Below are 27,537 nucleotides of genomic sequence, written 5' to 3'. Positions count from 1 at the left end.
TATGCTTGACTTCTCAACATTAACACTATCAACTATAGTTTGGGGCAGAATTTATGCATGAACATTTATCAAGAGGAAAAACCACACCACCACAAAAAAAACACATCTTTTCAACCTGTACCTATACTAGAGTACAGTTCTGGGTTAATTCTAATGGTTCTTTCTCCTCACCCCCCCAAAGACTGGATCTCATAAACTGATAATCTTTTGGCCTATTGCAAAGCAGCATCTATCTTCAACCCAAGGCTGGTATTGGCTGTTAGTTCTCTCTTTTGTATCTGACTGAATAATTCCTGGGAAGTACACCAGTGTAGGAAGTCCTAAATTTTCTCAACTCCTAGCAATTCTCTGCCATTCTGGTGTTGTGTTTTGCACATTTGGAGAGGATATGTGAGGAGGGATCTCATTTACCAACTTGTCCACAACAGCAATTTACACGACTAGCTACAATGCTAACGAGACTTTGAGATTACTTAAAGCTATAAATGTCTGTAAAAAGAAGAACAGGAGTACTTGTGGCACCTTAGAGACTAACAAATTTATTAGAGCAGGTATGTGATGTCTTCTGACCTGTTACGATCACTCTGTCAGGTATGTGATGTCTTCTGACCTGTTCACGATCACTCCCCATATGAAAAAGATAGTGTAAGGGACAATTTGTTATTTTGGATGTTCATGAAAGACCTATTTTCCTGCAGGGTCTCAGTGGTCTTTAACGTACTACAGAAATCCACATCCTGAATGCGGATGCCACCTTAGAACAGATAAAAAGGTATTCCTTTGCAATTAAGATTAGCAATAACTGTGACCAGCACTTTGGTGAATATTCACAGAATGGTCATGAGGCTGCACAGGAAAGCTTTAAATTGATATTAGGAGAGGTGCAAAGAAACATCTGGAATTATCTCTATGTATCTCAGGCTTGGTCCACCCTGGGGAAGGGATCGATGTAGGAAACGCAACTTCAGCTACGAGAATAGCGTAACTGAAGTTGACGTTTCCTAGATCGAACTAAGTTTACTTACTGCGGGTCCACGCGGCGCAGGCAAGCTCTCCCGTCGACAGCGCTTCCTCCTCTTGGCGAGCAGGAGTTCCGCAGTCGATGGGGGAGCGCGTCTGGGATCGATTTATCGCGTCCAGATGAGACGCGATAAATCGATCCCAGAAGATCGATCTCTACCTGCCGTATCAGGTGGGTAGTGTGGACCTAGCCTAAGTGGTTTCTTCAGGTTTGCCTTTAAGATCAGTGGACAATCTGGCCAGTAGAATGGTCCTTCTGTGTTGAGGAGAACTGCACCTGGAATCATCTGCATCTTTTGTGTGCTTGAAGGTCTTAAGGACCAGTGGTATCCTCATTACTCCAAATTTATCTCAATGACATAAAAAAGAATACACTACAGATAATCTGAACTGGTTATGGTGCAATAGGCAACAAGTATTATTGTGTACATCCTGGCAAGTTTCTGAAATATTTTTGCTATTTATGACTGAACTATGTGATTTCCCAGGAATTTCTCCAGCTCAACTGAATTCCCTCTTGATGAGCACACGAAGGATCATTTGTCTATATAGAAAGATCTGCTAAATTATGCTGAAATGAGAAGACTCCACCAATAAGAAGGGATTCTCAATCTCTCCCAAGTAGCCAAGGTGATTCATAGATTCAAGGACTGGAAGGGACCTCGAGAGGTCATCGAGTCTAGTCCTCTGCCCGCATGGCAGGACCAAATACTGTCTAGACCCTCCCTGATAGACATTTATCTAACCTACTCTTAAATATCTCCAGAGATGGAGATTCCACAACCTCCCTAGGCAATTTATTCCAGTGTTTAACCACCCTGACAGTTAGGAACTTTTTCCTAATGTCCAACCTAGACTTCCCTTGCTGCAGTTTAAACCCATTGCTTCTTGTTCTATCCGTAGAGTCTAAGGTGAACAAGTTTTCTCCCTCCTCCTTATGACACCCTTTTAAATACCTGAAAACTGCTATCATGTCCCCTCTCAGTCTTCTCTTTTCCAAACTAAACAAACCCAATTCTTTCAGCCTTCCTTCATAGGTCATGTTCTCAAGACCTTTAATCATTCTTGTTGCTCTTCTCTGGACCCTTTCCAATTTCTCCACATCTTTTTTGAAATGCGGTGCCCAGAACTGGACACAATACTCCAGCTGAGGCCTAACCAGAGCAGAGTAGAACGGAAGAATGACTTATCGTGTCTTACTCACAACACACCTGTTAATACATCCCAGAATCATGTTTGCTTTTTTTTGCAACAGCATCACACTGTTGACTCATATTTAGCTTGTGGTCGACTATAACCCCTAGATCCCTTTCTGCCGTACTCCTTCCTAGACAGTCTCTTCCCATTCTGTATGTGTGAAACTGATTTTTTCTTCCTAAGTGGACCACTTTGCATTTGTCTTTGTTAAACTTCATCCTGTTTAACTCAGACCATTTCTCCAATTTGTCCAGATCATTTTGAATTATGACCCTGTCCTCCAAAGCAGCTGCAATCCCTCCCAGTTTGGTATCATCCGCAAACTTAATAAGCATACTTTCTATGCCAATATCTAAGTCGTTGATGAAGATATTGAACAGAGCCGGTCCCAAAACAGACCCCTGCGGTACCCCACTCGTTATGCCTTTCCAGCAGGATTGGGAACCATTAATAACAACTCTCTGAGTACGGTTATCCAGCCAGTTATGCACCCACCTTATAGTAGCCCCATCTAAATTGTATTTGCCTAGTTTATCGATAAGAATATCATGCGAGACCGTATCAAATGCCTTACTAAAGTCTAGGTATACCACATCCACAGCTTCACCCTTATCCACAAGGCTCGTTATCCTATCAAAGAAAGCTATCAGATTGGTCTGACATGATTTGTTCTTCTCAAATCCATGCTGGCTGTTCCCTATCACCTTACTACCTTCCAAGTGTTTGCAGATGATTTCCTTAATTACTTGCTCCATTATCTTCCCTGGCACAGAAGTTAAACTAACTGATGGCTTGGAGCTGAAGGAAGGGTAAGCAGGGTCGTGGTGAGACTTTCAACCCCTGAAACTCCTGTTTCCATACTTCTCCCTATTGATTTCCTAGTCTCTACTGATTTTGGAATATCTTCAGGAAAGAAAGGAACTTTGATACATACTGAACTATCTTAACTCTCCTCTACTGCTAAAGGGGCAAGGCGCGAGTGACTGCTTTTACTTTTCAAAATTGTGTGTCACACCACTTTGTGCAGGCCAGTGCTACCAGATGCTCATCTTGTTGGTCTGCTTTACAGATAGAGATATTTCCTAGTGACGGTATTGGATGCAATCTATAAGGATTATTTTATTTAATCAATTCTAGTTCCTGTTATGAAGGATAATGCAATTGTAATTTGTTAACAATCCTTAGACTCATTTGGCCTTAAGTGGGAGCAGCATTTTGTTTCCCTGTATAATACTAAGGGAGGTCTGAACAAACTAATAGGCTTCACTGTAGTTTCGAAGTACTGATAGAAGCCTGCCCTGCATGGGTGCCTCTGAGTTTTCAGATCAAATCCTATTCTTCAGGTGAGAAGCAATCTGAAATGTTTAGTTTAATTTATTAAGGTTTTTTCCTACTTACACTCTTTATAGTATTTTGATATACAAGATTTCCTGTATATCATGGGGACTGAGAAGGGAAACATTCTTTTTGATTTCTTGAGGATAGTTTTAGTGTTCTTTTATGCAGTTGCTGATCCAAAGAGCCACTGGCATATCCTCACTACGCTTTATAGGGATTTGTGGAGGCCAGTGTAGTAAAGGTGAAGGCAGCCCAATTTCCCATTATGATCAGTCAAAATTTTCATATTGGGAAGAACCACTATGAGAACAAGGTGGTTCAGAGATAAGTGCACTATAAATATTTAAGTAGATTAAAGAAAATACTGACTCCTATATCTACTAGAGAAGAGGATTCCTTGGTAGACATACTTTTTATGAGGTATTTTACTTCATAAGTCTTCTGTCTTCTTGCAGTCTGCCATCTTGAAGCTATTGTCCTGTGGTCTCAGAGAAAGGGACAATACTTAACTGGTTGTGAATAATGGTGGACAGAAGGGGAAAGAGGTAGAAGACAGTTTATTAGAAAAGTGGACAGTTGAAGTAGTAAAGAAAATTTGAAGAGAGGGGAAATAGGACAATCCCCAATAGATACTAAGAAGTTTGTCTGACATGGAAATGGGATCCCTTTTCTGGCATGTAGTGGCAAGCACATATAGCAGAAAGATGGTGAGAGGCATCAAGTTCATAGAAATGCACAGCTCTAGCTGCTTCCGGTCTAATCAATAGAGGAGTCTTGACATAAGGTGAATCAGAAGACATGGCCCATTCAAAGAAGAAAAGAGTATGACAGCTGAAGTATCATCCCAGAACTATGGGGGATGATATAATTTGAAAAGGCAACAGTAGATACTCCACCCACCCATATTTAGAGATACCTGGAATATTAAATTACTTAATCTTTGACAGGAAAGGGTCAATGGGTCATTTTAAAATGCAATTTGACAAATGCGTTAAAAAAAGCAAAACACCACCCTAGAAGATTTTTTTTTTTTTTTTTTTTAAAGAAAAGTTTAAATTTCTTTCCACTGATTGGAGAGGAAAAAAAAAGAGAGGGATGGTAGAAATGAAGAGTGACAAAAATGAAAAGAGATGATTGTGGTCTAGCTCCCCATGATGAAAGATGTGGGGGGGAAAAAAAAAAAAAAAAAGCAACTTACTCAGGAAAGTGAAGTCCAATAGAAAATTCAACCTTTTTAGAAAGTGTTTTTAGGTAACAGTTTGTATAGACAGTTTTAGAATGATGCCCCAAGTCCTCCAATTCACTGTGCTACTGTGGCAGTCCAGTGACTTCAACAGGGCTCTATGCTGATGCAGCAGTGCACCTGTTTGCAGAGACTTGCAGGATCCAGGCAATAGAAATTACCCATATTTTAAAATAATGTGATTTAATTTACCTTACACAAGGACAGACCAACTAAAGGAAGGTATGTATCAATAAAGACAGAAGGGAGGCTCATTTACATTAAAGAAAAATATTTTCAAAATGATAAAGAAAAGTTTTATTCAATTACAAAATTGCCAATTTTATAGTTAAATTCCTCCCTGATATTGGATGGCTCAGAGGATGTCTAAATGGCTATTTCACTTCCAGGTCATTCTTTTGACTCTGGTATAATCAAAAAGTTATTGTTCCTCAAGGCCTTTTGGTGAAGGGTTTGTGAAACGAACTGGAGATCTCAGTCTAGTTCTCACTGTATAAGTATACACATTACAGACCACTATCACAATTCACATTCAAATGAAGAGGAAGAGACTGAACTGGTTTCTACAAGAAAGTAATAATGAGGCACCTCTGAAGGACAGTGTGTGTGGGAGGCTTGTATTACTGCTACCCGTACTATACTTGTTCTGTAGATAGAGAGAAATACCTCTCTAGGGTGATCAAATCTGCCATCCATAATGACCTCTAAATTGAGTAAAAGCTTAACAGTTTCTTCTCCATCCCATCAGCAGTTAATGTTTAACAACTTTTTGGTGCCAATGGTCATGAGCATGCCAGTGGCTATCTATGCTAGACAGAAATGCTTTTCTTATTAATGTTTCTAATTAATGAATTAAGTTGTCCCAATTCCAAGTTTCAAGTATGTTAACGAAAAATTATGACAAGGTAAGGAATGTAGGAGGCAACAAACATTTTAAAATAGAAAATTGAAATATTTATCTATTGTAATCAAAATTTCTTCAAATGTTACAGGAATTACAATATTTTGCATTGTATGCAATATTTACCTTAATTATTATCCTACTGCAATACACTATATTAGAAACACACTTTCATAAATACACTATCTACACTGCAGAATATATATACAAATCAATACAGTAATTTTAATACTGAAATAAAAAATAGCACAAGTATGCTTCTCTGGGAGCATTAACTCATGTTTCTGAATAAAAAAAAATTAATTCAAAAGAATAAAACCAGACAGATGCACTGATGGATGATTAGTAGCTGATAAGCAACTAAGACGGTTATAGCAATGACAAAGCTTCAGAAATGGACTGATGAGGCAGGTAAGGCTGACAGACTTACTCTGAAGCTGAGGCTGCTGGAAGGAAAGGGGCTGTCCGAACACAAATGGACTGTGGACTAGGGAAGAGGGAAGTTTTGCAGCTTGATCAAAGATGGAAGAAGCTGGGAGATTAGGCCGTGACTGAATGGAATTCAGTATGGCACTCAGTTGGTCACCTGCAGTGAGCAAAACAGTCAAAACTACAACCTGTTATTTTTCATCCTCCACAAAGGCAGAGTAAATGGTGCTGAATGAAGTTTAGATGAAGATAATTGATAAAGACCGCACTAATCTCTGACACCATAGTTCGTTTTGATTCCAAAACTCAAGATACGGCACAAACTTTTACACAATTGAAGAAAAAATCCCTTAGAACCATAAAACAAACATGGCTAAATGTAGAGACCTCACCCCATGAATGGTGATGCAAATACTGAAGAATATGAACAAGGTTTGTAAGAATCATGACTTCTTTATCCTTGTTATTTAAAACATTCCAAAGTGCATCTCAAATCACCCATATCTTGCTAAAAACAAACAAAAGCAGCCAAACACAAAAAAATCAGCTACCATTCACAGAAATACACACAAGTGCAAACAAAACTCTGAGATGAGTATAGCCAGATGAGAGGGTTAAGATAATAAAATATAATTAAGCTTTGGTATATATCTATATCTATATGTATGTGTGTCAAGTTTAGGAAAGTACTTGCTTGCTTTTGCATATATCGTAAAAGAACACTGTCAAGGTATTTTTCAGTTAAAAAAAGCTCCCACTATTTACAACCATGTTTTGATTTTAAACTGAAACGTGTTTCCTTAAGAGAACGGTGTCTGCATATTGGATTGGCCGTTGGAGGGTATCTCAGGAGAGTTGTGATATTTTTGTTTTGTTTTGAAGAAAGCATTTGTTTGGAAAAAGGAAAAGAAATAATTACATGTATGTTGCAAACATAAGGTGCATACAATAAAAAAGATAGGTTAAATCATTTAAGGTCAAATCTTGAGATGTTAGCAGCAATAATTTTGGCCCCATCATCTACCACACCCTAACAGTGTTCCTTTATTTAAATACAGATTCTGACATCCCATATCACTTTTGACAGTACTATAGAAGCACTAGCAGAAAAATAATGTTAACAAACAGGAAACAGATAAACAACTCACTTTAAAACTGAAGTTTTTTAGATTTTTAAAATAAATTCTCTAGTTTTATAAAAGGAGAAAAAGACTAGAGAATCTAATGATTCCTACAAGATCCCAAACCACCAAAATTAAGTATTTTGATTATTGTCTCTCTCTAATACTATATTTTTGTTTTAAAAATTAGAAACCAAAATTACTATGAAAGAAGAGCTGGAACTGAAGCACCTATATCCAAACGATCACCTGTGGGTAATAGTAACCTTTTTTTTTCAGTGTTACAACAATATTATACTCAAAAACCTTAAGAATCACTACTTCTGCAACTACTGCCCCATCCCACACTACCCTAAAGACAACTGACATGTTTAGTGCAGAATTCACAAATTCAAAATGCCCATCTTCAGAACAATGAATTCTAGGTCAAGAGTTGTATTATACTTTTTCTGTATATAAAAATATCAATGAAAGAAAGTTAGGTCAACTAGTAATTTTTTTTTTTAAATAAAACTACTCCCTCCATGTCTGCTTTTGGGGGGGTGGGGAGAGGGGGAGAACAATTTAAGAATGTGTACATTTTTAGAATTCCAAAATAACTCTAGAGATAAGATCCATTATCTTTGTTTGGCACATATTTTCAGCAGATGAGACAGTTACTCACCTTGTGCAGTAACTGAGGTTCTTCAAGATGGCTGTCCCTGTGAGTGGTCCACTTTAGGTAATTGGTGCCCTGTGTTTGTAATCAAAGATTTGCAGTAGCAGTGCCTGGTTGGGCTGCATGCGTGCCATAGCCGTCTTGTGCTGCTCCAAGCAGTTATATAACTGTGCGCAGCCAACCGTCCTCCAGTTCCTTCTCCACCTCAGAGAATTGGCATGAAACTCCGAAGTAGAGGGGAGGAGGGAGGGTAGTGGAGCACCCACAGGGACAACCATCAGTTACTGCAAAAGGTTAGTAACAACAACAACTTCTTCTTCTTCAAGGAGTGTCCCTGTGGGTGCTACACTTTAGGTGACTATTGAGCAGAGTCTGTCAGTGGAGAGGAGGGGCTTTGGAGTTGGTCTACTGATGGCGAACAACACTAAGTCCAAACTGAGCATTTGCTGTTGATTTTTGTTCTAAAGCATAGTGTTTAGTGAAAGTATGGGCTGATGCCCAGGTAGTTGCTTTTCAAATGTCAACGATAGGTACATTACTGAGAAAGGCTACAGATGCTACTAACGATCTGGTGGAGCGTGCAAACTCCCGATGGGCGTTGCAGATTGTTGTTTTGGTAGCACAAATGTATATATCCAGATATCCATTTGAATAGCCTCTGTTTTGAGATGGTTTGAATCCTTGAGCATTCTGTTATGGAAACGAATAGTCTAGGTGATTTTCTGAATGTTTTTGTTCTTTCTATGTAGAAGGCTAATGCTCTGTGAATGTCTAGTGTGGAGTGAGGCCTTCCTCCCATCAGCATGTGGCTTCGGGAAAAATATAGTTAAGTAAATAGGATGATTTAACTGAAAAGGGGAGGCAACCTTGGGTATGAATTTAGGGTGCGGTCGTAGGATTATTTTATCCTTAAAGAATGTTGTATAAAGTGGGTGTGCCATTAGGACACCTAATTCTCCCATCCGTCTTGCAGACGTGAGGGCAATGAGGTAGCCATCTTCATTGGTATGTGCAACAAGGAGCAAGTTGCAAGGGGTTCAAACAGTTTTCCCATGAGACTACATAGAACAAGGTTGAAGTCCCACATGGATGTAGGGTTTCTTAGTGTGGGATAAGTGTTTTCTATGCCTTTAGTGAAGCATTTAATCATCGGGTGAGCAAATATGGTGACTCCGTCCATCTTGTCATGGAAGGAGGTGATGGCAGCTGAGTGTACTCTGATGGAGCATGTGGATAGCTCCAATTTTTTAAGCTCCAGTATATAGTTGAGGATTCTCGGTATTAGGGATAACTGTGGACAGATCTGTTTGTCCTGGCACCAAGTGCAGAATTGTTTCCATTTATGGATATATGTCTTTCTTGTGCTTAGTCTCCGACTGTTCAGTAGTATATCTTTCACTTTCTCAGAACAGTCCTTCTCAATCCCAGTCAGCCATGGAGTAACGAGGCCTCGAGGTGCAGTACTGCAAGGTTGGGGTGACAGAGGTGTCCCACATCTTGTGATAGAAGGTGAGGCACTAAGGGAAGGGCTAGAGGCGGTTTCACTGCTATCCGATGCAGGTATGGGAACTACGTTTGTCTGGGCCATGTGGGTGCAATGAGAATGACCCTGGATTTGTCATGCCTGATCTTGTGAAAGACTCGGCTTAGGAGTGGAGTCGAGGGAAATGCATTCATCAGTGGTGCCTCCCATTTTAGGAGGAGAGCATCGCCTAGGGAGTGGTGTCCCAATCTGGCCTGGGAGCAATACTGTGAGCACTTGGCGTTCTGAGCTGTTGCAAATAGATCTATGGTGGGAAACCCTCATAGTTTGAATATGGCTTTGAGAATACTGGGATCCATCTCTCACTCATGGGTTTGTGAAAAATCCTTGCTTAGTTGATCTGCTGTTGTATTCTGACATCTCGGCAGATAGGATGCTGATATCTCTAGGTTGTTGGCGATGCACTAATTCCAAAGGCGTATTGCCTCTGTACACAGGAAATATGAACTTGCTTCCCTTTGGCGATTTATATAGAACATGATGCTATATTGTCCTTAAGGATCTTGATGGCATTGTTCTTGATTAAAGGGAGAAGGCGCTCGCATGCATTTCGGACTGCCCTTAGCTCCAATAAATTTATGTGCATGTTGGACTCCGCTGGGGATCAGCAGCCTTGGATTGTATTGTCGCGTAGATGTGCCCTCCAACCAACTAGGAAAGCATCTGTTGTGATTGTCATGGTTGGAGCTTTTTATTGGAAAAGGACTGAGCAGACGTTGTATGTTGTGACCACCATGTTAGCGAGTCTTTTACCCTGCATGGCATTGTGAGGCGTCTGTTGAGAGAGTGTCTGTGTGGTATAGACACTGTTTGAAGCCAGGCCTGTAAGCATCTCATGTGGAGTCTGGCATATTTTACAACAAATGTTGTTGCCAACATGAGCCCCAAGAGTTGGAAGCATGTTCTGGCAGATGCTTGTGGGCTGTCCATCACCACTGAAATTAGGTTGACTAGAGTGAGAAAGCGTTGTTTGGGTAACATTGCTATTGCTGTGAAACACCTGAGGAAGGCCCGATGAATTCCAATTTTTGGACAGGAACCATTGTGGACTTTTGTACATTTATTTGCAACTCTAGGTCCATGAACAGGGTTATCGTCTGTGTGGCGTTTATTGCTCCTTGCTGCATTGGTGCCTTTATCAGGCTGTCGTCTAAGTATGGAAATATTATCACTCCTTGTTTATGGAGGTGAGCTGCAATGACAGCGAGAACCTTGGAAAAAACTCTTGGAGCAGTGGACAGGCTGAAGGTTAGTACTCTGTATTGGAAATGCTGTTTCCCTAAGGTGAATCTCAGGAATCCTCTGTGTGACAGGTGAATGGTAATATGAAAATAAGCGTTCTGGAGGTTGAGGGCTGAGAGCAAATCTCCTTTTTCTAATGCCAGAATTATTAGAAACGTCGTGTTCTCACAAATTTTGAAATGTGTTCTCACAAATTCGTTGAGTTTTTGTAAACCCAGATGGGTCTCCACCTGCCGTTCTTTTTCTGAGTTAGAAAGTAATGGGAATAAAAACCTCTCCCCCGTATGTGGCTAGTATGGGTTCCACAGCACCTAATTGTATGAAGTGATTTATTTCCTATTGTAACAGGTGGTCATGAGAGGAGTCCCTGAAGAGGGATGGGGAAGGGGGTATGGGGAGGTGGGCTAAAAATAAAGGGGATGGAGTAGCCCTTCTGGATAATCTCTAGAACCCATTTGGTCTGTCATGATGGTGTTCCAGACTGGGTAGTATGGTAACAGACGGTCTCTGAATGGGCAGGGGCTGTATCTGGCTCAGAAATCAGAGTGTGTGGAGGTCTCGTGCCCTCAACTACACATTCAAAATGATTGTCTGGAGGTGGATGGTTGAGACATCGAAGATTCATCTTGGTTCTGCCAATTTCTGTTCTGTTTTTGTTTACACTGTTGGTCGTACTGTCTTTGTGACTGGGAGTATGGTGTAGACCGGAAAAATCTGGTTGTAAAACATGCTCCGTTTCTTTTTATTTGCAGGTACGTATATGCCCAGGGTATTTAAGGTTGTCCTTGAGTCCTTTAAGGTGTGTAGAAAGTCATTGTTTTTGTCAGCGAATAATTTTTGCCCTTCAAAGGGTAAGTCCTCAACAGTTGCTTGGACCTCTCTTAGGAAACCAGAAAGGTAGAGCCAGGATGCACAGTGCATGGCCATGGAGGTTGTGATGGACCATGCTGCCGTGTCTGCAGAGTCAACAGAGGCCTATAGGGACATCTTGGCAATAGGAGACCCTTCAGAAATGTTTGCCTTATATTGCTTTTTTTGTCCTCAGGTAAACTTTCAATATATTCTGACATTTTCACAAACAGATTGTGTGTGTATTTTGCCAGTAGGGCCGCATAATTGGCTATGCAGAACTGGAGTGTGGCGGAGGAGTAGGCTTTCTGTCCGAAGAGGTCTAGCCTTTTCCAGTCCTTATCATATGGGGGTCACTCTGGACTGGTGTAGTTTTCCCCTTTGGTTGAGTGCATCCACCACGAGAGAGTTTGGTGCAGGATGGGTGAATAAAAATTCAGCTCCTTTTGCTGGCACGTAATATTTTTTGTCAGACCTCTTACATGAGGGAGGGGCTGTAGCAGGTTATTTTTGCAGGCTCCATGATAGCATCATTAATTGGTAGTGCTATCTTTGCTGCTGGGGATGCCTGGAGTATGTCCGTGAGCTTGTGTTGGGTCTCTGGTAGTTGTGCGAGCAAAATGTCCAGGGATTCAGCTACCCTTTTGAAGGGGGTGCGGGGGAGAGGTAGCATTATAGTTTTGTCCGGTGACAAAGATCAGATGTGAGTGGGTGGCAGTGTCACACCTTCAGCTGTGTCCTCAGGCTCCTCGGTCTCTTCCTCTTATGTCTCTGAGGGTGCTGGGACAATTGGTGAAGGGGACCGTGTTGCTCTGAACCTAGGCGGGTTAGGGGCCTTGAGGTATTTGGCCCTATACATTGCCCAAGGATCCCAGTATGGCTGGGAATGGTATATGAGGTGTTGACCATACCAGCTCTGCATGTCTGTAGAGGTTTGTGATTATAAGGTCCATGTTTAGGTGAGGAGTCTCAAGGAGTGTATATTACTGCCTCATTCTCTTCTTCCTCATCACTGGAGATAGGAAGTGGTTACCAGGCTTGGTCCCAATCTAGATGGGGTACAGTTGGTATAGAGTAGAGGAGAGTCCTACTGGGAAGTTTGACTTTGCTGCGTGCAACTCCATTAGAGCTTGCCCACATAGGTTCTTTAACTCCTCGGAAACTCTTGGTACCGGATGTCCCTGGTGCCTTGTGGGCTGGTGCTCTGGGTGCCGTCAGTATTGGGGCAGATTTTTCATTTGGAGATCGCATTATTTTAGGCGATTCTCTGTGTGGGGGTGAGTGGGGCTGCTTTTTGGTAGCCTTTCTAGGAGCAGGTTCCTTAGCAACTGTTGTTGAAGCCGATCCCGTCAGACGTTGCTGCTGGCGATCATTGACCAGGAGGCATCCTGGACTTGAGGTCGGAGGCGGGTCTGAGGGATTTCTCCATCATAAGGAGCTTCAATTGGAGATCCCTGGCGTTCTTTGTCCAGGCTGTCAGTTTTCTACAGTGCGGACAGTTTTGGGTAATGTGTGTCTCGCCCAGGCAACGGACACAATGTGCGTTGCCGTCAAAGACCGGTACGGAGAGTTTGCAAGTCAGGCAGCGTTTAAAGCCAGGTGAGCTGGGCATGCCCCAGAGAGAAAGTCTTCTGGAGAAAGAACAGGGATAAATCCTGTTTTCTTTTCTTTTTTTCTTTTTTTAAGGTAATAGTTGAGTACCTGCCAAGGAGGCAGGGGTAAAAGAGAGAAGGAACATATATATATTTTAGAAGAAAAAATAAAGTAAAATATAAAATATAAAGAGCAAGGGGATAGGGTAGCTAACACGATCGGGAACAACTATGAACTATTAAGTTTATCTGAGGTAAGAGAGGGTGCTGCTGTCGCTCTGACTCAAGCCAAAGGAGGTAAAGAAGGAACAGGGGGACGGTTGGCTGTGGACCCCTATGTAACTGCACAGAGTGACGCGAGATGGCTACCGCGTATGCGCAGCCCAAGCGGGCACTGCTACTTAAAATCTCCGATTACAAGTGCCGGGTGCCAAGACATAGAAAGTGGAGCACAGCGTATGCGCAGCCCAAGCGGGCACTGCTACTAAAAATCTCCGATTACAAGTGCAGGGTGCGAAGACACCTAAAGTGGAGCACCCACAGGGACACTCCTTGAAGAAGGATTTGTTATGTTCTTAGCTGATATTGGGGATATTAGACTAGCTATTCTTTCTGGGTCATTATTGTTTTTCTGATAGCTGATATATCAAGTACTTTGCTATAACAAATCTTGCAAACAAGCCTCATTCTCTCCTATATGTAAACAACTTTTTGGAAGCCAACCAGTCTTTTTTCTCAGCCCATTTTCATAAGTATGTTTTATCTCTTATGTCTAGAGTAAAATGTTTTAGATGTTACATTCAGTATGACATATAAATTGGGGACATTTAAAAAAATCCATTAGTGCATTCATCTTTTCGTCCTGGAATATCTAAACTGGCCAGGTCTGTACCATATATTTTGCTGAAGGGCAAAAAAACCCAAAGCAAATGTCTCTCTTTTGACAAGCGGTGGATTGGAGGACGCAATGAAATTTATGAGATTTTTGTCACCAGTAAATTTATTTTTTCCAATTAATATATAACTCTAATCTGTCACTGATTGTTTCTTCTGGGTGAAGAACATAAGCTTTTCAAGTGTGTGATACAATGCTTGGGATGTAAGGCTCATCCATTCCATTTATTTTCATAAGAGTACTTTTAAAATTGTAGGAAAGAAAGGTTACTCATCTATAACTGGAGTTTAGAATAGCTTACCAGTATAGAACTAAACTCTGGGTACAGCTACACACTAACCCTGAAGCCCTCTGGAAAGTGGACAATTGTGGTACCACACAGACTCATCAAGACATGATAGGGTTCAGGTTGAGATTATATAAAAACACATAGCTCTCACACTTATTTTTTTGATCCCTTGGAATTCAAAACAAACTCTATAGAACTGGGGATGTATGGTAGAAGATGTGGTCTGTTCTAACAAGTTACTTGAACCTGAGTTAATGGAAGTAACCTTTCTGCTCCTTCAAGTATAGTTATTATAGATTCTTCACTTTTGGGAAATGCACAAACAGTACAAGATAGATAAGAAGGTAAATGAAGATACCTATTTAAACAATGATTACAGAACTGCTCACTCAAACTGTGCATTAGATTTTGAAGCTAAATAAAAAGACTAATGTGGCATAAAAGGTTTGGGAGCTAGTAACAGAACGAAGATCTAACTTTTCCACAGCTGGGATATTCCAGTGGTATGCCATAGAAACCACCATGGAGCTAGTCAAATGAATCACACCACCTTCACGTACACCAGTGAGCTTAGCAAGTTTCTCTTCAGGATTTTATTCATTCTGATAGACCTTGAAAGGGAACTTCCTTTCCCTTAATCTTATCACAGAAAATTACGGTAATGTTTTATTCTTATTACACAATTCCTGTGCTCAGTGGCAATCTGTAATACTGCCCCACAAACTGAGCATCTCTTGCATTTTGTGTGCTTCAGGACTGAGTCGCCATTTTGAAATGTGGATGGCTAGGCTGGGGAAAAAAAGTACTTCACAGAGTGATCTCAGAAGGGAAATTACTCCGCCATGGGCTAAATAATACAGAAAACATCAGAAAAAGATGTAGTAGTAGAGGCAAAGAAAATAATGACTTCTTACAATGTAAACCGTAAAAACAATTAAAAACAAAATAAAGGGAAAAACTATTGCTTCCAGTGAAGGTAGAACCTCTAATGGAAAGCGGAGTGGGCAAAGCTTAATTTTCTAACTATGAAAATGCTTGAATTTTCTCTAATCTTCATCCAGAAAAAGGGATCCGATTAGGGATGGATTGAGTTATGATAAAGAATAGACAAACATCATACACATATTACATTTTCAGTAAAATTATGTAAATCCTATATTTCAATGTAAACAGTTTTACACAAGATTATATGAACAGTGAAAAATAGTTAATTCAGAAAGTTTAGATAAAGCCCTCTTCTGTTCTCCCTTTAAAAAAAATAAAATATTCTAATTACTAAAAGCCTCTTGAAGACCAAAACCAAGTTGCCCTACTCTTGAAGTGTGTCCACGGCTCTAGTTAGTGTTAAAGGGAAGTTTCACCCCCTACCCCAAAAGCACGCATCACCAAGACCAGTGGTTCTCAACCTTTTGGGGCTCAGGCCTTATTTGTAAATATTTATGGTGTTGCAACCCAGTAAATAGTCTGGAGGCTCTGGAGCAGACATGTAACTAGGCAATTTAGCGCCTGGGATGAGCAAGCGTATTTGTGCTCCATACCAGAGGCGACACAGGGGGCGGAGGGGGTGCTGGGTCACCTCCCAATTTTTTGATTGTGCCTCCCCCAACCAAGCCAGACTGGATGACCAGCTGAGGTGAGTCCATGGGTGGAGGTGGCGCTCCCTCCCTGAGCTCCGCCCCATGGGGCTGGCCCGAGCCATTCCCCGCTGCCTGGGTCTGGTCTGAGCCATGTGGCATCACCAGCCCGAGCCACCCCTGCGGCTTTGTGTCCAGGGCAGCTGCTCCGCTTGGCCCGCTGTGGTTATGGCCCTGCCCTGGAGTGGTTTTGGTTGGATCCTGCCCCCTGGAGGGGCTGGGTCCTGCCCGCACAGCCCCTCTCCCCCACAGGTGCATCTCCTGCTGCTCCTGTGCTGTGGGGCTCGCTGGGTTTGGCTCTCCGCTCTGGGCGCTGCAACCTCTGGAGCTGCAGTGCCACTCAGGTTTGGCCCAGCCCCCGATTGGACCAAATTTGTGAGAGTGGAGTTGTGACCTGGCTCATGGGACTGCAGTGCCACTCATGAAGGCTGGGCCAAACCTGAGTGGCACTGGGACCCTAGAGGTTGCAGTGTCTGGAGCAGAGATGCGAGCCTAGCAAGCCCTGTGGGACAGGAGCCACAGGAACTGCCACGTGATCCTTTTAAACGCTCTGGTGACCCAGTTTTAGATCCCAAGCCATGAATTGAGAAACCCTGACCTAGACCACAGAAATAGAAGATTAGAACAGCAAAGCTCCATGTTTCAATGATATTCTTCAAGAACACATGACTACACAAAAGAACTTTCAGTTCACTTAGCCTTCTGCATATAAGTAATGAGTGAACAAGAGTTTGCTGCAGATATCAGGTGATTTGCCCTATGTTGTTATTGTCCAAAATTGAAGCTGCAGTTTTTGTTTTGTATGTTGCTGTGATTTACTGTACAATATCATCTAGATTAAGCTATTTGGTTCATATATTTATCAACCTAAACTCTAAAAGTCTACATATACAAAGCAATACTCCAATTTAACAACTACTAGCATTATACTCCATATTAATATTCTACTTTAATGTGAGATCTCCAAGCATAAACTAGACAGAGCACTTTCATGCTATTATGAAAAATGCTTAGTGTGATGCTTCATATTATAACTATCTATAATCAAAACATCAAACCTAATCTTCCACCTAGTCATCAAATGTAAAAGCACTTTTTTAAAGTTAAGCTTATTTAAAGCAGATGGCCAGAATCCTCATGGTTTTCTTGAAAGAATTTTCCCAACTAATGGTTTTGAAGCCTAATTTGAACAATATTGGATGTTATCACTCTTTCTGGTTCAATGAGTAAGAATTTTTAATTCTTGTATTATAATTCTGTGGATAACATGACAGGAATTTACAGGACATTAACTTTTCAATGAAGCTATTCAATAGTGCAATTAAAGGGACCAACATAAAACTCCTGTAAGTCAAAAGTCTTCCCTTTACATCTATGTAAAGCAGAAATTTACATGAGTTACAATATTACTAACTGCATAAAATACAGTAGAAAATGCCATTGCAATTCTCAGCAACTTGTTTCACCATAATGGTGGATGTTTTTGTGGGGTCACATCTGTGGGTGTCTCAAATGGCACTGATGTCTACTCAAGCCCTGGAAAACGAGTAGCAAAAAATACATAGGCAAAAGTTTGAAAACATACTATTTTGTAAAACGTTTGTAGCTATAAACTTACCTTTGTTATTTGCAAGGCCATAATCAAATCCTTGTCCATTGCTACAAGCAGACCCCTTATTGAAAGCTTGTATTGAAAAAGGGCTTGGAGGAGGAGTCTGAGCATTTTGATCTAGCAGAACTTGCTCTGTAAAACAAGCCATCACTTCAGTGTTAGTATTTCTTTTATCACTGATTTGCAGTGGAAAGATGAGTCACAAGACAAAAGAATGATAGCTTTTAATGTTATTTTTCTGTTAGGCCCCCAAACACACAGCATAAGTGTAAAATCTTTGTCGCTCATGTCACAAGCTAGCTTATGCACTACTGAAAATGGACACCACACTTATGCTATGTGTTCAGGAATGTAATGAAATCCAGTTGTTCATTATGCTTACTTAACATTCTTAACAGACTGATGGAGCTGTGAGACAATTATTGTAAAGGAGAAAATACTCAGCTGGCTTATCTCTTTCAACAGCCAGTTCTCTTATCCCCATTCTGGAGAGTCAGTAATGACTAAAACTATTATTTTTGTTAAAACATACTAAATTCAAATTTATTGGTTTGCAAATATGTCTACACTCTTTGGGGCAGGGACTGTCCATGCTCAAACATCTGTAAGCTATCTGATGCATTGTACAAACTAGCATAAACAAATAACTAATATTACTATAAATAATCATTGAAAGTATGTGCATAGTGTTGATACACTAATATGCATAACAGCACATATCAGCCATTCTTTTGCACAACCAGGTAAGACATCTACTGTCTGCAATAGCTGTATTTTGGAAAACCTGACTTATTGAGGAAGGGAGGAGGATCAAATTATTTTCCATTAGCTAGATAGAAAATTCCCCTCATTCATTTGCATGTTTCACCATCATTTAATGGATCTCATTCATTTTAAATTGCAGATGTCAGGAATTAAAAATATTTTAAATGTTATAATGTTAATATAGCAGTTTCTGATTACCAAATTATTAAAATAGATGGGAAATGAGTTTCCAGTTGCTTTAATTGGTATCCTCTGGCTGCTAACACATCTAACAGTGCTACATTTTAGTAAAATGGCTAAAAAGTCAATTTTAATTAAAAAATGTTAACTATAATTGGTGCTTATGTAAATTTCCAGAATACTGAACTGAGCAAAATGAATGTAACAAAAACTCAAAGCTGTGTGAACATGTATGACAACCATACACAAAGCAAGACATAACACTAAATAAAAATGTAGTAGCAAAATCAAAAGCAGCCATATAATTTTAGCTCAGTTGAAAAAGAAAAGAAAAATATCGGCCAAATGAAAATTATGCAGTTGTTAGGAGAAAATGTACTGCTCTTTTAAAAACGCACAGAGATGAAATGTTAAAACATGAAAAAGTGTCTTCTGAAGACAAAGAAACTTGAAAGAAAAACATTTTTCCTACCTGTCAATTGACCTTTGAATTCTTCTGAATCAGTCTGGTATTGTAGGATTTACCTCCTCCCGTCCTTACTCCCCCCAAAACCAAAACAAAAACCAAGAAAAACCAATCCTGACAATTCCTGTGGGCAATTCTTGAGTCATATTTAGATTAATAGATTTTAGATTTTAAGGTTCGAAGGGACCATCATGATCATCTAATCCAACATCCTGCATATTGCAGGCCATAGAACCTTACCCACTCACTCCTGTAATAGATCCCTAACTTCTCTTTGAGTTACTGAAGTCCTCAAATCATGGTTTAAAGACTTCAAGTTACAGAGAATCCATCATTTACACTAATTTAAACCTGTAAGTGACCCATGCCTCATGCTGCAAAGGAAGGGGAAAACCCCAGGGTCTCTGCCAATCTGACTCCGGGGAAAAATCCTTCCTGACCCAAAATATAACCATCAGTTAGACCCTGAGCATATGGGCAAGAAAGCAGCAGTAAATTTCTGGTGGATAACATCTAAACAGGAAGCAAAGCATCATCCCACACCCTTAAATTCATGTGTTCTAGACCCAACATCACAGACTATAGGTGAGTATCGGACTGATAGAGAAGTAATTAAAGAAACTAAATTTACAGGAGGAAAAGTTTTCCTAAAGGCTTCACTCCCTCTGCATAAATTCAGGACTGACAAAGTGCAAAAAAAAACCCACGAGGGAATTATTGTTGATATAATCATCTAGTGCTGAGACTTAAAGAGCTCAATATATTTAGTTTAAGAAAGAGAAAATTAAAGGGTGACTTGATCACAGTTTATAAGTACCTACATGGGGAACAAGTATTTGATAATCAGCTCTTCAATCTAACAGACAAAGGTAGAATAAGATCCAGCAGCTGAAAATTGAAGCTAGAACAGTTATGCTCAAATTAAAACAAATTATTTTGGGAAGTTCAGTGGTCTAAATTATGCAAGAGGTCAGACTAACTGATCACAGTGGTCACTTCTGGCTTTAGAATCTATGATATAGTAGTGTTCGTGTTGGGGGGGGGGATGCATGGCACGGCATGGGCCCACCCCTTAGGGGAAGGAGCATGCTGGCAGTACAGGGCCGGGTGGGCCAATGTGCATCTGACAACTGCCAGTTTGTAAACAGTGCCCTGTATTGGGCTGGGCGGAGCAGGGAGGCCCCTGCCTGTACCAAAAGGAACCATAAATTTAGAATTAATGTATTGTTTTTTATTTTCCAATAAATATACAAATTGTTTGTTAAATAATTTAAATAATTTGAAATAGATATAGGAAATTGTGACAGTCTGTATCCCTAAGGTCATTCATTTTATAAAACTATGATCAATCTTGTACAAAGTATGCCTTGGGAAGTATCATTTGAAAACTCAATCTGCTGATCATTATTATCCAATGTGTGGCAACATTGTATGTAAAGTTATAAGATTCTACTGTATGACTTTACTGAGACATGCTCCAAATTTAGAAAAGCAGGCACAAACCAATGAGGAGTCCTTGTGGCACCTTAGAGACTAACAAATGTATTTGGGCATAAGCTTTCGTGGGCTAAAACCACTTCATCAGATGCACAAACCAGTTCCTCAGAGATAAAAGGCAAGCTGTCGCCTCAGCTAGGTGTCAGCATAATCAAGTGGACTATCACTTGGTTAAATGGCCATTCTTTGGCAGAAAGAAGGGAGTGAGAAATTTACATCTTGGCAAACAGACTTGCTGTTGCCTGAACCCCAGGTGGAGACGAGAAATGCTATGGAGAACAAAGGACACAAATCACCTCTCTCCCCTCATCTTTATTCCCAGCATCAACAATCGTTGAAAGACAAAAGCAGCATCACTGGATTAGAAGAGGAGTCCTGGCTGAGAAATCCAGCCAGACTGCTGTAAGCATACGGGAGAGAGAAACCTTTTTGCTTCAAATTTGCTTAGCTTGTTAAGTTAGGTATTAGACCTAAAATAGGCCTATGACGCGGTTTTGCCTTCAGGATCAGGAAGTATCAGGAGTAAAAGCCCTTTCCCCGAATGAAGGAGTGACCTCTTCTATATCTCCTCTCTGAGCTGTGGCGCAAACCTAGTATCTTGCAGTAGCACAGCCTCGGGAGGGAGGTCCCTGAAGACGGATGGGGAAGGGGCAGAAATGACCTGCATATATATCCCACTTCCACCATGCTTAGAAACCAGCTATCTGTTATGATCTGGGCCGAAGTGGGAGAGGCAGTTTGCAAAACTGGGGGGGGGGGGGGGGGGAGAATTATGCCACTCTTAGAACTCTTAGACTGCTCTCGACCATCAAAGTGAGCTCTTGAAAGATGCGACCTGCCTTGAACAAGCAGCTACCCAAGCAGAGGGTGGTGGTGAACGTCTTTTCTGCTCCTTCCCCTTGGCAGGTCTTAAGCTTGTGTGGCAACCCCATGAAAATGCTGGGACTGATGAGAATGGAATGCCTTCAGCTTCACTGCTGGGGTTAAATGCCCAGGGATTTTAAGGGTGCTCTCGAGTCTCTGAGACTATGCAGAATCTCATTTATGTTTTCTGAGAAGAATGATGGCCCTTCAAAAGCTAAGTCCAGAACTGTCTGTTGCACCTCTGAAGGAAGGCCAGAAGAGTGCGACCAGGACAAGTACTTAATTGTGACAGTAGAGGCCATGCTGCAAACTGTAGAATCTGATGCATCCAGACCTGCCTTCAGAGCTGTTCTGGATACAACTTACCCATCTCCATTAAAGGCTGGAACTCTTGTTTCACCTCATCTGGGAGCTTCTCTTTGAACTTGAAACTGTAACCACAGGATGAAATCATAGTGCTGCAGCAAAGTTTGCTGGTCCGCAATGCGAAGCTGTAATCCACCTTTGGAATAAAGCTACTTCCCAAGTAAGTCCATCTTCTTGTCCTCTGTTTTTTTGGGGTTGATACCTGCTGCCCTTGTCTTTCTTTCTCAAGGCTGCCACCACTACAAGGAAGCCTGGAGGGGCATGATTATATAGGTGCTTGAACCTCTGAGAGGAGACATCCACTCTTTCTGCAGTTGGAGGCAGGGAAGCTGGAGTCCGCCAGAGGACCTTGATAGGTCTAAGATTAGCTCTCACTACAAATGAGGCTTTTCTAGCTGGATCTGCAGATACCAAAATGGTCCATCAGCTTGTAGGTGGATGTCTAGGATAACAGCCATCCTCCTCAATAATTCCTGATGAGTCTTAAATCATCAGAAGGTAGACAAATAGACTCCATCATCATTGCTTCATTGGGGGATGAGGAAGAGGATGTCAAACAGTACTGGGGGATGGCTCAGTTCCTGCTCCTTTTGTGGCTGCTTGTGAGAGGGATCCTGAATCTGTTTGGTGATGGGCTCAATACTGCCGATAGGGTGTCTGTGACGTTCATACTCCTGAAGGCCAGTAGATGGAGTCGGCTAAGGTGACTATAGGGACGCTTTTGATTGAAGGGGGAAGCCCCACTGGTTCCAAAAGGGCCACTCATACAGTCCTGGTCCCCATCTGTGTGTAGCCCAAGGATCCCTTCTATAAACCCGTTGTGGTACTGAGGCTGATACCAGGGCTGGCAGGTGCCATACTCCAGATGATAGAACTGGTTAGGTTGGGACTCAAGATCCCACTTCAGAGTCTGATGAAGAAGCTGCCTCTTCTTGTGACCATGGTGGTGTCAGCCATCAGTCCTGGTGAAGAAGGTTCAGATTTTGAAGAAAGGGGAGCTAGGGAGACAGAGCCGGTGCTGGGCATAAGCAGACTAAGCAACTGCTTAGGGCCCCAAGCAGCTTAAAGGACCCCCTATTCATTATTAATATGTGTTGTTTGTGAGGGAATCCCCAAAATATTCCTGCTTAGGGCTCTCAATGGGCTAGCACAGGGGTGGGCAAACTACAGCCCGGGGGCCGAATCCGGCCCTTCAGATGTTTTAATCTGGCCCTTGAGCTCCTGCCGGGGAGTGGGGTCCAGGACTTGTCCTGCTCCATCTGTGCCGTGGCTCTGTGTGCCTCCCGGAAGCAGCAGCATGTCCCCCCTCCGACTCCTACACATGGGGCAGCCAGGGGACTCCGCACGCTGCCCCGCAGCTCCCATTGGCCGGTAACTGTGGCTAATGGGAGCTACAGGGGCGCCACCTGGCCACGCCTCCATGTTAGGAGCCGGAGGGGGGACATGCTGCTGCTTCCGGGAGTTGCCTGAGGTAAGCACTGCCCGGAGCCTGCACCCGATCCCCTCCAGTACCCCAACTGCCTACGCCAGCCCTGATCCCCCTCTCGCCCTCTGAACCCCTTGGTCCCACCCTCCTGCATCCCAGAGTCCGTACCCTCAGCTGGAGCCCTCAACCCCCACCCCAACCTCCTGCCCCAGCCCCCCTCCCACACCCTGAATTCTTCATTTCTGTCCACACCCAAGAGCCCTTGTGCCAAAAAGTTTGCCCACTCCTGGGCTCCCACAACATCTGTGGCAAATTCATCTGCGGCTTTCCTCTAGACAATATTACCTTAATTGGTACTCTGATGGCTGAATTTGATGGAATTGCCCAGTATGGAGGTGAAGGCGCTTGGTGCCAGTGCTGGGCGAGTCTCTTGAACTGTTGGTGATGGTGGCACCGAGAAGTTTAACAACTCTCTTGCAGCCTCAAACACCTCAGGAGTAGAAATGACCAAGACGATACTATGGTACCAGGGCATGCAGCCAGCAAAGGTGCTTCGGGAACTGGTCTCAACAGACCCGTGCCGTGCTCTGAAGGCAACGAACTCCCCTGTTTAGAGGTGTGCTTTGGGGTATGTTTCTTCTTTGAATGTCCCCCCAAGTCAATTTCAGCAGCATGCATTTTAATCTGGCTGCCTCCCCCCCCCCCCTTTTTTTTTTAATTGGGGCTTTAAGCCCTTACAAATGCCACATTTGTCACTCATTTGAACCTCCCGCAAGCACTTAAGACAACAGGGGTGAGGGTAACTATTAGGTGTTGCCTTACCACAAGAATGGCAGGGCTTGAAAGCTGGAACATACTGCATATCTGTGGTACTGCACAAAAGAACAAACATTTATTTTAAACTAACCAACCAAGCACTAAACTACACATAACAGGTACTATTTATAGATTTTGACTAAAGACTTGCAGAGAGCTGGGACACCTACAACAACTGTCATGGGTGGTAGAAAAGAATGGGGGGAGGGGGCGTCAAGACAGCTTGATCCTTTATGCCTGCATGTGGTGCACAAGGCAGCAGGGGCACTTGTGCTGCCCTGACTAGTGCCACTAAGGGAAAAACTCAATTGTGCACTGAGCACACAAACACCTGCAGTGGAATGCACATGTGCAATCAGTCAAAGAAGAACAGCTGTTAAATATTTTCTATCTTTACTGTTCCTTTATTTGCTCACTACACATTATCCAACTCTTCACAGAATTAGGCAGGCCTGCTATGCAGCAGTACAAGTTTGTTTTCTGCACATCATAATGAAATAGGACAAGGTTACTTTGGAATGCCCACAGACGAGAAAGGACAACACTACAGGATAGCAGAATAAATGGAAAAAGGATTACAGAAGTTAGTAGACCTAGAAGATCAAGGCTACTTTCATGCAAATCTGAGATAAAATTCCCTAACGGAGCTTGTAGCAAATATTACAATTCTATCACATTTAAATCTAAGTACAACGGTCAAAAGCAGTCCAGTTGAATCCTTAGATCCAAAGAAAGCCCCACTACTACTACTTTAAGTATAGTGTCCTCGAAATGGAGAGAAAAACTGTGATTTTAAGCAGATGTAGCAGTAGTGTGCTTAGATACTAAATTAGGTTAAATAAATGGCACATTAAAGATCTATTTTGGATGGGGTATATACAAAAACACATCATCCTGAGAAAATATCCCACTCTACTCTAATTGATCATGGAGGTAATTAAGCTAGTATTTTCACAGGAATTGACACGGATAAGGAAAAATATTGTTCTAGCCAAGAACACAAGCTCAGAGATCTCTCTCAAAATCCACAGAACTTGCTCAAAATATGCTGGTTGTAATGACCTAAAACATGATTGCATTTACTGGAAGCCATCTTGCCAGTCCTAAATTAACATTCACCACTCCTTTATTATAATATGAAAAACAGGAAGCACTGAGCAAAAGGACATTAGGTTACCAACTACAGATTTTTCCTCGTTTCATATACAGAGTTCAAAATTTGTTGGCAGTTTTTAGCAGGGTTCTTTTGTGGCCCCAATCCAATGGTTGGGATTATATGTTAAACTCAAAATAAAAAATTCTAAGATGCTGTACAAATTCATTCAGTCTTTTTTTTTTTTCTTCTTCTGCTTTCAGGTGGAGACAAAAGTAGACTGAAGAAAGTTGCCTCAGGAAGTTCAGGATTGGTTGTCTGAAAACTGAATCCCCATAAACAGAAGAAAGGACAACACTCTAGTTCATAATTGGTACAGAAGAATGACTCAGAAAACACTTACAAAAATGTCATGTTTGCAAAATCTAAATGTCTGAAGACTGTACTATAAAAATTTAAAAAAAAGTTTGACTTCATATTTTCTCCAATTGGGTTATTTTATAAGTTACTGTTTTACATCTTTCAAACTCAGTTCTTTCTTAAAACTTCCCCTCCCCCGACTTTACTTTGGCAAACTCTTTAAGTAGTTAGTTAAAAAAAAAAAAAGAGACAACTTGCCATCTTCGTGCCGCAGATACTGGTTTCCACCTCTGTCTCTAGCTAAGGACCATGCCTCGCCTTCATCACTCTCACAGAACTCTACCATGCTGTTCTTATCCATTTGCACCCATGTACCTTCAGAATTAGTCACCTGGTGCACACACATAAAAAGGCAGTTTATTCACTTTTCAAATAATCCAGTGCTCAGATCCAGCAACATGCTTCAGTATATGAAACAATATGCTCATTTCCATCATGATATTACAAAAAACATGTTTCTGAAATTAAGGCCACAGCCTGAGGTAGAACAAAAACCAATTCCATGTATGGCAAGTTTAAAATTATAAATACTTTCACAATATTAGGCCAGTTTATGTTTAGAAAAAAAATTCAATAGTTGACCAACCACACAAACCCAAATAAGCTCTTGGAAGGTGTTATCCAACAACCTCCATGTTTTTTTTGGCACCTGAAACACCAAAATAGATTATATTGTCTAGTTATACATGAAATATTTGTAAATTTGCTAATTATGCTCCTGATGTTGTTTGAGAAAAATAGCATGACACACTACATCCTCAAGCCCATCTCAATAGGAAAATTCCAAAGCATGATGACAAATACAACAATTGAATAAATACAGTGAAATAGGATCATTTTTGAACTGATCACAGCCCTGGAAATGATTCCTCCAACAAGGTAAATTCACTTTGATACCTATGATCAGTAAGTGAAACAGATAATCTTATTTAGCAATGAATCAACCATACTGTAACAGAAATATATAAATAAGCATAGGTAACTGCGGTATTGGAAAATTCAAGTTTAATGTAACTCCAATTAATGAACACTTTTCTACAAAGCAAAACACATAACTGAATTAGTATTTATAATATAAACCAAGTTCAAATGTTAACATTTAATCACCAGGGGTGGAAAAGCAAACCTTGTGTAGGGGAAGATGCTTTTGTTGCGTTTACTACTGATATAAACTGGTATCTATGAAGACATGAACTGAAGCTACAAGGATCCATACCTCGCCTACTGCCTTGACTTTGTTTCCCAGAACTAACATTCCAATTGGGATACCTCTAAGGTTAGGACAGCTTCTGATGTTGTGACCTGAAGGGCCAGTCTTCACTACCTTGTACACTCCAGGCCCACCTCGAAGGAATGGCATATCTTGCTCTTGCATCACTGCCTCCTGTGTGCAGCGTGAATTTATGTCTTTGAAAAAGTCATCAGTATTAGACCTAGGCTCCTGAAAAATTTAAAAAAGCAAAAGAAAAACAGAATAGAACCTGTTAATAATGCCTTTGCACTTTTTAGATTAGAAACACCTCTTCCCTAAGTCTGGAACAGTTAACTTCTTAACCTAGAAAGATAAAAAAACTGGTCATAATGCCAGTTGAATTGTAAGTTTCCTTTCCAACTGATCGTTTTAGCTTGCAGAGGTACACACATCTCAAGTACTGCTGCACTTGAAATGAACAGGCATTTCAGTGGAATATAAATTGTTTAAATTTGGGCCACTAAATATATAGATATTTTCATATGTGCAGTTTGACAAAAAATTCTTTTCACCATCATTTTCATGAAGTACGTTGAGTTTAGCACTGTCATTTATCAGCACAGAGAATCCAAATATGCGACTGAATATCTTGCAAATATAACAGGTAAAAGTTACCAGTGATTAATCTGGGCATGTGTAACGGAGACGTATATGCTATCTGGTTTCCAATTCAAATGTGCTCCTTTCTCTGAACTCAATTTCAGGAATATATTGTAAAGACTGAATAAAGGTAAAATTATAATTACTAAGGCCAAGTGGAGCAGTAACCCCATGTTTCTTATATGCACATAATAAAATACTAGTGTGTATTTATTATTATATTTTTATT

At 41.2% G+C, this 27,537-nt stretch overlaps 1 protein-coding gene across 28 annotated transcripts in view; it reads right to left on the bottom strand.

Annotated features, from left to right (window-relative positions):
- Positions 1-27,537, bottom strand: part of MYCBP2 (MYC binding protein 2) — a 384,804-nt gene that overhangs the window by 78,122 nt on the left and 279,145 nt on the right. For 13 of the 28 annotated variants that reach the window (XM_008178543.4, XM_008178544.4, XM_008178547.4 and 10 more), the window contains 4 exons: positions 26,673-26,897; positions 25,655-25,787; positions 17,570-17,695; positions 6,130-6,285 (listed from right to left, as the gene is read on the bottom strand). In XM_008178543.4, the coding sequence (XP_008176765.1) occupies positions 6,130-6,285; positions 17,570-17,695; positions 25,655-25,787; positions 26,673-26,897 (640 nt within the window). The remainder of the gene's footprint in view (positions 1-6,129; positions 6,286-17,569; positions 17,696-25,654; positions 25,788-26,672; positions 26,898-27,537) is intronic. The other 15 variants (XM_008178549.4, XM_008178551.4, XM_065593021.1 and 12 more) reach the window with 3 other exon arrangements.

This window comes from Chrysemys picta, chromosome 1 (assembly GCF_011386835.1).
Source record: "Chrysemys picta bellii isolate R12L10 chromosome 1, ASM1138683v2, whole genome shotgun sequence".
NCBI classification, from domain to species: Eukaryota; Metazoa; Chordata; order Testudines; family Emydidae; genus Chrysemys; species Chrysemys picta.
This window is presented reverse-complemented; position numbering and strand designations above follow the sequence as displayed.